This window comes from Corapipo altera, unplaced genomic scaffold (assembly GCF_003945725.1).
Source record: "Corapipo altera isolate COAL_440 unplaced genomic scaffold, ASM394572v1 136, whole genome shotgun sequence".
Lineage (NCBI taxonomy): Eukaryota > Metazoa > Chordata > Aves > Passeriformes > Pipridae > Corapipo > Corapipo altera.
The window spans coordinates 85,238-95,178 of NW_020885109.1; the positions used below are offsets into that span (position 1 = coordinate 85,238).

At 67.5% G+C, this 9,941-nt stretch overlaps 1 protein-coding gene across 1 annotated transcript in view; it reads right to left on the reverse strand.

Annotated features, from left to right (window-relative positions):
- Nucleotides 1-215: 215 nt before the first annotated feature.
- Nucleotides 216-9,941, reverse strand: part of LRP1 (LDL receptor related protein 1) — a gene marked incomplete at its 5' end in the record, with an annotated part of 70,042 nt that continues 60,316 nt past the window's right edge. The window contains 2 exons of the mRNA XM_027669841.1: nt 216-370; nt 1,272-1,356. Of these exons, the coding sequence (XP_027525642.1) occupies nt 216-370; nt 1,272-1,356 (240 nt within the window). The remainder of the gene's footprint in view (nt 371-1,271; nt 1,357-9,941) is intronic.

The window sequence follows — 9,941 nt, forward strand, 5'->3', positions numbered from 1 at the left end:
ACCCTCCTGCCCCTCCTCATCCTCCTGCCCCTCCTCACCCTCCTGCCTGCACCAGCTGGGCCGGGACTGCAGGGTCCCCTTCCTGAGGCTCCCCGGGTCGTTGCTTTGGACACCAGTGAGCAGAGCCAGCTGCCATCCCCAGCCTGGGACCCCAACTCTGACATGCCTCCTGTCCCTCATCCCCCTACCCACCTGCTCCCCCGTGCCCCCATCTCTCATCCCGCCTCTCCCGGGGTGCCCGCTGTGCCCTCCTGCCCTGCCAGCTGCTCCGGCATCCAGGATGCTGCTCCAGCAGCCCCGGCCTCGTCAATCACTGTCACCCTGAGCTGGCAGGTGCTCCGTTGCTCCGGCACTTTCTGCTCTGGATGACCTGTATCCCGGGGGAAGGCGGGAGGGGGGAGTGGGGGGTGGCAGAGGCACCAGCTGGAGGGGCTGGGGGGAGCGTGGGGGGCTGCACTCCCACAGGGAGCTGAGGTGGGCCCAGGGAATGGCTCCAGTTCATCCCAGCATCACCCACCCTGCACAGTGTTTCCTGCTTGGGAATGATCTCCATCGGGAATGATGGGGGTCCCATGACCCTCCTCAGAGAGGGGGAAGCCCCCCAGGCCCCCTTCTCCACGGGTCTGTATGGGGGGGTCTCTGCTTGAGCACCATGGGGGGGCCCAGCCATGGACCCCCACACTTGCTGTCGAGCCAGGGGCTCCATCCAATCCATCCCTGGGGTCCATCACCTCGTCCCCCTGCTGTGTGCCAGGCTGAGCCCCTAAATCTGCTCTGGCACGTCCCACACAGGAGAGAGGAACCTGGGCAGGCAAAGGCAGCTCCACGGGGCTGTGGGAAGGGGATCTGGGGGGTCTCAGCCCATCGGGGGGGCACAGGGGGGGGACAGGGTGTGCGGTGCAGAGCTGTGGCTCAGCATCCATCCCCGCACCCCCCCGGCCCGGCCAGCCCCCCACTCCCCCCCCGGCTCCCCCCGAGCGCCGCCGCTGCCTTCGCCCTTATCTATATTTCAACGCAGCTTCAAAGCCCGGCTCCTTCGCCAGCCAGAGAGGGGGGGCAGGACCGGGATGGCAAGATAACGGGAGGAGGGGAAGAGGGGCACCCCCGGGCTGGGAGAGACGCATTTTGGGTGTTGGGGGGTGGCTGCAGCTCCCCCTGCACCCCAGCTCTGCTCCATCGCTCCATCCATCAGACCTCGAGCCCCTCACATCCTGCCCTGGGGAGGCCGAGGGGCAGCGGTGACCCCACAGCTGGGAGCCCCCCAAACCCACCCGCAGTGAGGGGCCGGGGGCTGCAGCCCGTGGGGAACACCCGCAGCAGCACACGCTGCCGAGCCCCCACCACCGGGAAGGATTTCTGGAGGTTTCCGAGAGCTCTGGGCTGGATTTCCATCGCAGCCAGGGCTGGGAGCCAGGGCCCGTCCCCAGCAGCACTGCAGGCACCTGCACCCTCCTCCCCTGCCTCAGTTTCCCTTTGCAATCCCCCCCTGCCCATGATCCCCCGCAGGGGTGAGTGGGGTGGGATGGGGTGGGATGGGAACGGGCTGGGATGGGAATTGATGGAGACGGTGATGCAGGGACAGGGAAGGGACAGGGACGGGCAGGCAGTGGGGAGGGGATGCAGTGGCAGCAGGGGAGACGGGCAGTAGCCCCCTGTAGTCCTGGGGGCTGCAGGGCCCGAGGCCAGGCCGGTGCAGGAGGTGCAGGAGGGCAGAGCCAGGAGCCAGAGGGCACAGATAGGAACGGACAGAGCAAACAGCCCCCACCCCTGCAGTGCCCCCAGCCCCTGCTGGCAAAGGGCCAGGCTGGCAGCCCCCCAACCCCTCCAGTCCCTCCGCAGGAGCTGCCGGGGGAGCGGGAGATGAAAGGGAATTGCAGAGCAGGGCAGCGGCTGCGGTGCAGGCAGGGCGATCGATCGCGGCACCGGCACCGGCGCAGTCCGGGGGCGTGGGGGGACCCTCGCTGCCCGCAGCCCCCGCTGAGCCCCGGCACGGGCCGGCCGGGGGGCTGGGAGGGGCAGGGACGAGCGGGGCCACGGGCACCTCACCCACGGCAGCGCCGAGGGGAGCCAAGGTCACCCCCCTGAGCCCTGGCAGCGCTGTCGGAATGCAGGGCAGGTCCCGCACACCTCGCGTTAAATATTAATGCTCCCCCCGGGCCGGGGGTGCAGCTGCACGCACGTGCCCGTGAACCCCTTGGACACGCATCGTGGGTGCACAGGGGGGTCCCAGTGCCAGCCCCCTCCCTCCCTGCCCACACCAGGCCCCGTGCCCGATGCCAGGCAGGGCCATGCCCGGCCCTGTGGTGTGCGGGGCTCCGCTGCCACACATCGGTCACCTCGGGGGGCCCGAGACGGTTGTTTTTTACTGTCACACGTGCTGCTGCATCTACACATCCGTGCTGCTCCCCTCCTCATCCTCCTGCCTGCGCCCCCTCCTCATCACCGTCCCCCTGGCATCGTTCCGTGCTTCAGCTGCTCTCAAGCCCCTCGTGTGCCCCTCTGTGCCCCCACGGGGCTGCAGCCCACAGGCACCACGTGTCACGCCCCGCGCACACGGAGCCAGGCAAGGATGCGGGAAGGGCTGGATGTGGCTGCAGAGGGACCGGGAAGGCTCTCGGTGCCGGCATCAATTTGGTCTGTCAGGCCCTACAGTGATGGCCACTCACATCCCATTTGCTGCCGGGGCCAGGCACCGTCAGCTGCTCCCCCGAGACCCTCGGTCACCTTGGCGGAGGGGAGGGGAGCAGCACGGGGGGGACGGGGGGAGCAGCTGCCCTGCTGTGGGCTGGGATGAGCTCCAGCACCCCAAGAGTGGGGCTGGGAGTGGTGGGGTACAGGCTCAAGGCAAAACAGCCCCCGCCAGCACCAGGAGCAGGGTGACACTCCCCAACAAGGGCAGGGGCTCTAATGCCAGCCTGGCCCTGTCCTCATTGCATGCCTGTCCCTGTGCCCACTGCCAGCTTGTCCCCATCCCCACCATCAACCTGTCCCTGTCCATGCAGCCAGCCTTCCCCATCCCCACCATCAGCCTTCCCCATCCCCACCATCAGCCTGTCCCCATCCCCAACCCTGATCCCCGATCCCGATCCCGATCCCGATCCCGATCCCATCCCTTCCCCCTGCCTTAGCAGGGGCCGCTGGCAGCACAGTCACCGCTCTGCTGCTCGGGCTGTCCCGCTCTGCCCACGGGCACAGGGTCAGGCCGGCCTCTCCCCTGCCACCCCACCTCTCCCCCTGTCACCCCGCCGCCTTCGTTAGCGCGAGGAGATTAATTGGAGGTGGTGAGCGACAATCCCCGCGGGGCCGCTCCCCCCGGCGCGCACAGCCCGGGGCGCGGTGGCATTTCCAAAGGTTAGCAGCAAACAAGGTGCCTCTGACAGCTCCCATTTATCTCCCGGCGCCGCGCGGGTGCTAATGCGGTGCCGGGTGTGCCGCGCCGGGCTCCGCGGGGCTGCGGGAGGGACCCGGCGGGCCCGGGCATGTCCGAGCGGCCGCAGCTGCGGGGTGGGTGTTCCCGAGCCTTGGGGCTCTGGGGTGAGGGTGTGGGTGTTGTGGGCGTGTGCCCAGGTCACCTCTGTGCCCGGGTGAACGCAATAAATGCCAGCGGGTGCTCCACGTGTGGCTGGGTGTGCACGGACACCTCCACATGTACAGGCAGGTGACACACGTAGGGTGACACACACATGCACAGTGAGGTCCCTGGTGTGGCTGCACGTCCTGGGTGACGCATTCCCAGGCCCCCTGTGTGCCCACCCCTATCCCTACTGCCAGCCCTTCCCCATCCCCATGGCCAAACTGTCCCTGTCCCCAGCCTGTCCCCATCCCTGCTGGACACGGCGAGGTCACGGCCGTGCTGCTGCCACACTGAGCCACAAGTGACAGTCCTGGGGAGCCCTTGGTGCCAGGGCAAGGGACTGCTGTGCTGCTGGGCACCCCTGGGCTGGCAGTGGGGTTCTGGAGATCCCCAGACCAGAAAAGGCACCTCCAGCACCGGGATGGATGAACCCGACACCAGCAGCTCCTCGGCCAGGGGAGAGCCCAGGTGAACTTGCCGAATCCAAACCCAGTCAAATCCAAATCCAGCCAAACCCACCAAACAATCCACCAAACAATCCACCAAACCCACCGTGGGCTCCTCCCAGCTGTGCCAGCTGTGGCCCCCGCGGACCACCCCGGGGTCCTGCTCCCGGTGACACCGACGTGCCACGTGCACGAGGGCCGGTGTCCCCTCGAGCGGGGCCGTGACCTGTGGGGCCGGGGGGGATTGGCTTTGGATCAGCTGTGCCTTCACCCCCTGAACAGACACCTCGCTCCTCGCCGACGGAAGGAATATGCAAATGCTGCAGCTTTATTAACGCGCTCGGCACGCGCTGGCTAATAAATATTTCATAGCCCGAGTAGGACTTTTTTTCCTCCCTCCTCCTTCTTTCTTTCGTTTTGGTTCCTTTTCCCTGTCACTCGTTTCCTGCCTTTTCTTTCCTCAGCCGTTATTTTATTTATTTATTACTTTTAAGGGCTTCACGGTGAGGCAGGAGCTGGGAGGTAGCTGGGGGGGGGGGGCCGGGAAAAACGTACATCCCAAATCTCTCCCCCCACGGGTGAAAAAGGAAAGTGCTGTTAAGAGCAAAGGAAAAAATATAATAGAAGGGAGGAGACGGCAGCAGGCAAAGGATTCGAGGCTTGTGTGACTCATTGGGCTGGAGGAGAAAAGGGAATGAATGGGAAAACAGGAGATAAACGGAGCAGGAGGGGGAGAGGGGGTGCGGATGGGTGGGCAGCAGCAGCGGTGAGGGGACACGGGGGTGGTGGGGGCAGGGACACGTGGCTTCAGGGTGCCCATCATCCAGCAGCACCCAAGCCAGCCAGCGGCCAGAGGGCCTGGAACCCCCTGGATTGGCCTTGGAGAGACCCAGCCCCACGTGAGAGCCACTGGGGAGGGGGCTGCTCCCGGCCACCCCCGGCCACAGCACGCAGGACACGGGGACACGGGCAGCTCACAGGGACGGCGCGAGGCAGAGCCAGCAGGGACGAGTCGTGGGTCACTCCCACATCTCCAGTGCCAGGGATGCCCCCCCAGGATGCCCACGCTCCCCGTCCTCGGCCCTGCCTCAGTTTCCCCACAGCAGGGGCTCCTTTCACCCCCCCTGACCCACCCCAGCTCCTCTCGGGTGAGGACTCCCAGGGCTGCAGGGAGGCAGCAGCTTCTCCCGAGTCCCCCCAAACCGGTGGGACCCCAAACCCGCGGCGACGCAGCCCCCACTTTGCACCCAGCTCCCCCCCCCCGGCCACCCCCAGCCCTGGCCCCGCCATCCCACTTTATTATTGCAATAAATGTGGCCATAAAAGTGGCAGGTATCGGCGCGCGCCGCGATCGCTGCTCCCGAGCTATGGAAATGTAATTTCGAGTGTGCCCGGGAAATTTTATAAGATTGTATCAGGCGGGATCATAAATTGCATTTCCAGCCCCCCCCCCCCCCTTCTCCCCTGGATGAGACGGGGCCCGTGAGAAGGTCACCAGGGAGGGGGTGAATGCCAGGCTGTCCCCTCAGTGAGACCCCATCCCTGTGCCCCCCCCCATCTCTCCCCAGCATTCCCATTCCCAGGGATCTGTTCCCCCCGGGCTGGGGGGCAGCAGTAAGGACACAGCAGCCCTCCCACACCCCCCTGGCAGTGGAGGTTAATGAAGACCCTCCAAGGGACCCCCAGGAGCACTGGGGACCCTCAAGGGCATTGCTGTGGCCGCGGCTCCTCTGGGGTCACAAGGACCGTGACCCTCTGCAGCCAGGCGAGGGTTCCCACTGGGAGCAGGGGACGGAGTGTCCCTGCAGCCCACCGTGCCCTGGGACCCCCCTGGTGACCCCCAGGGCTGGATTCAGCCCCTCTTTGCACCCACCACCCAGCCCGGGCTCCCGGCCCCTCGCAGGTGCCCACCAGGGGTGGAGGCTCTGCTGCCCCGTGCCAGGGGGACAGGGGGGACAGGGAGAGGGTCTCCCCAGCTGTGACACCAGGCAAGGCCAGCCCAGGGGCCCGATGGCCACAGGGGTCACACGGGGTCTGTGTCCCCACACCGTGGGGGGATTGATCTGGGGGAGGGGGGCCCTGGAGCTCGTGTCCCTGCTCTGATCTGATCCTCCACAATGACTTTCCTTTTGCAACAGGGAAAAAGGCAGGAGGGTGGGAGGGGGGGACACGGGTGCGGGGACGTGATTATTCCTTCAGCAGCAATCCAAGCGGCGGCAGAGGAAGCTTCATCTTTCCTGGGCCATTTACCTCCAGCGCCCGAGCGCGAAGGCTGAGCCAGGCTCGGCTCAGGGCTGGAGCTCGGCCAGGGCAGGGGGGGGGTCCAGCTGGGGGGTCTCAGCCTGGCACCACCCCACACCTGGGCCACCGGCTGGGGGGACTCTGGCTCCCTGAAAGGAGGAGCTGGGGATGCAGAAAGGGGGTGCAAAGTCATTAATCTGCGAGTGTTAATTGGCGGGGGTGTGATTAGTGGCGGGGGCTCAGCTGGGGGCTGCTCTGGCAGGGGGAAGTGCCCGCCTCGCCCCCCATCCCGGCTCGGGCACCCCTGACGGGCCCCGGTGGGAAACTGGCAATTAAAAACAGGAGGAGGGGGGAAAAGCAATAACGTGGGACCCGGCTCGGAGCCACAACGGCACCGGGAAGCGCAGGGGTGGGGGGGTCTGGCCGGGGGGCACCCAGGGGTGTCCCCCCTCCCCAGCCACCGCTCCCCCTCCTCGCCGAGGCTGCGCCAGCCACGCTCCAGGCTCCAGCCTTATTGAATCTCCCAGCTCAGGGTGCAAAGGGCACCAGAGGGAAGAGTTATTAAAAAAAGGGAAATGAGTCGCTTGGAAACCTTCTTTCGGAATAACAGTGTGTGTTTGTTTGGCGATAGATTAGCTCAGCCATGCTGAGCACACAGCACCCGCCGCAGCCAAGGGCGGCTCGGGAGCCGCAGCGCCGGGGACGGGGGGCACACGGAGCCCATCCCGGCCCTGTGGGCACCAGCTGGGCACTGCCTGGGTACCGACCAGCCACGGCCGGTCCCTGAAGCTCAGCACCCCCAGGGACCCCCGGCCAGGCAGGGCTGCAGGATGGCACCACCACCCAAAGCCCATTTCCCCTCCCCCTGGCGCCAAACGTGGCACACACCTCCGAGCCACGAAACAGGTAAAGCCCCCACGATAACGGGAGCTGGGGGGGTGGAATTGGGGTGTCCTTGCACAGAAAGGGCTGGCAGCATCTGCTAAGAGCAAAGCCATCTGCCAGGCAGCAGCCCAGGAGACATGTGACGGCTCCTGGGTGACAGCGAGGTGAAGGGTGAGTTCCTGGCATCCCGCGCCATCGGCCCCTGGCTGGCACAGCCACCGGCACCGCCAGGCAGGGAGTGCCTGGGAAGGGTTAATCCGAAAAGGAAAACCTGCCAGCAACGCTCCAAGTGCTTCCTGCCTCACCTGCCTGTGCGGGGAAGGAGGGAAACCGAGGCACGGGGCTGGGCTGGGGGAATGTTCTGGCAAAGGCGGCGGGGACGGAGCAGGGTGAGGAAAGACACCGGTGTCCCAGTCCTGGCCCTGCTGCAGCACCCAGTCACCCCATCCCAGCCTGCTCCTGCCTGCTCCTGCCTGCTCCTGCCTGCTCCAGGGCCTGTCCCCTCCACTGCTGGCTCTTGCTCAGCACTGGGTGGGGGTCACACCATCCACGGCCCCAGGGCCAGGAACAGCATCTGCCTCTGGGAAGGCCGGGGGGATTCAGGAGGAATTGCCCTTCCTCAGCCCGAGGCCATCTGGCCCAGCCAAGGGTCCCGGGTCCACCCAGGGGGATGGTCAGGACCCTTGGGGGTGGGGAGCCAGGCCAGGTCCCCCCAGAGGGACCCCATGATTTACTACTCAAGGCACAGGAAATAATGGGATCCATAAAAATAACGCAGGAACCTGGGAGAGGCTGAGGAGGGAGGGGGGGGTCTCCTGTGGGCAGAGGTGGGCTCACCCCCTCACCTGCCCCAGCACTGCCAGCCCAGCAAATCCTGGGCAGCTGCAGCCATGGGGGGCTGGGGGGGCCAGGAGGGTGGTCCATCCCAACAGGGATCCCACAAACACCAGCGTCCCCCAGCACAGACCATGGGGGGGGGACACCCTGGGGGTCCCACATGCTGGGGGTCCCTCCCTCCTGCCACAGGGATGAGGCTCTCGCTGCTACCCGGGGGGTGCAGCCCCTCCTGCCCCTTCCCCCTGTGCTCCCACCACGGTCCTGGTGGGATGTGGCACTGGGAGCCCCAGTCCAAGGCACTCACTGGGGCTGGAGGGAACCAGTGGGACCCCCCCACTCACCCAGCTGCCTCCTGACCCTCAGAAGGGGCCTGGAAAGTTCCTTCTCGAGAGGCCCAAAGGGCTGAGTGGGCAGGAAAAGCTCCTTTACCCCTCCCTGGCACCCGGTGGGCCCACGGGTGGGCAGCCCCCGGCCCCTCCATGTCAGGGAGCCCAGGAAGGGCTGGGAGGGGGGTCCTGGACCCCCCCACCACGGCGGGGTCGGGGCTCAGGGTATCTCCCAGGGTCATCCCCACGCAGGAGCCTCCCGTGCCCGTGTGCCCACCCCTGGCCCCAGGCCGTGCCCGTGCCCCCCGGCTCTGAGCCCCCCTGCACCCACCCCAGCCCCGGCGCCGGTGTGGGCGTGGGGGGGGCCGGGGCAGCGCCCTGCTCCGGGTTTCATCAAAACAAACCCATTTGTCTTGAAGCAGCTCCAGCACCGACAGATGCTCTGCGATGGATGGACACGGGGAGGGGGGGGGTCACGCAGAGCCACCCCCACACACGGGCACACGGCCCCCCCCTCCCCACGCGGGCAGCAGCGTGCCAGGCAGAGACAAGATGCAGGAGCCTTTGCCTGGGGGGGGTCGGGTGGTGCGGGGGGGGGGTCCCTGATGTGCATCCAATTCCCGAGAGGGAATTGACTCGTTTGATTTTATTCATGAAACACAGAAAGTAAAAATGGAGTGTCAGGAAATCAGATCTGCTGGGTGATGAGCGTGGCCCCCCCCCGGCTGGGCTGGGGGGGCTCCATCCCCCCCTCCTGACCACCACGGCACTGGCGTCGGATGCAGCCGTAGCCCCTCGAGGGGCTTCAAGAGGAGGTGGCAGAGGGGGGACACGCGGGGGTGAGTGGCCTTGGGAAGCTTTTAGTATCTGGGACTGGGGGACTTTGCGGGGGGGGGGACCCTGCGGGCAGGGGGGGTCTCTGCGGCTGCAGCTGCTCCTCAGCCTCCACAGACAGGCAAAGGGGGGGAGCAGGCAAAGCCCCCCCACCAGGCCTGTCCTGGGAGGCCCCCTGAGCCCACCCCACAGCCGGGGGGGCACCCGGTGAGATGGGGACGTGGCTGGTGGGAGAAGCCCCCCCTGGAAGGGCTGAGCCCCCCCCGTGTCGAGGCTGAGCCCTCCCCGAGCCGGGACAGGAACGAGGCGTCTCCTCTGCAGGTGGTTTCGGGGCTCACGCCCTTGGGGGAGCCGCCGCGCCCCCCCAGCCCTGCGTGGGGACCCCCCCGCGCTGCCCGGCACGGTCGCCGTGGGGGGGCTCATCCCGCTCTCCCCTCCAGGTGCGGGACAAGGGCACCCCCGACCCCCCCGCGGAGCCCCCCCGGCAGAGGGTCCGAGCCACCCACGCGTGGCCGCCCCCGCGCTCACGAGCGGCTCCGTCTCGCTGCCCCCCCCCCCCGCCCCCGCGCCCGACCGGGCCCCCCCCCCCCCCCCACGGGGGGGGGGCCCGGGGGGGGCCCCCGGCGGCGGGACCCCCCCCAGGATCCCCCCGGCCCCCAACTCCACCCGAGCTCCGGGCGCGGCGCCCCGGGACAGCCCCGGGACCCTCCAACTTGGGGGGCGCAGGACCCCCCCCATACGCAACCCCTGTCCGCCGCCCCCCCCCAACTCTCCCATTCTCCTGCCCCCTCCAAAACG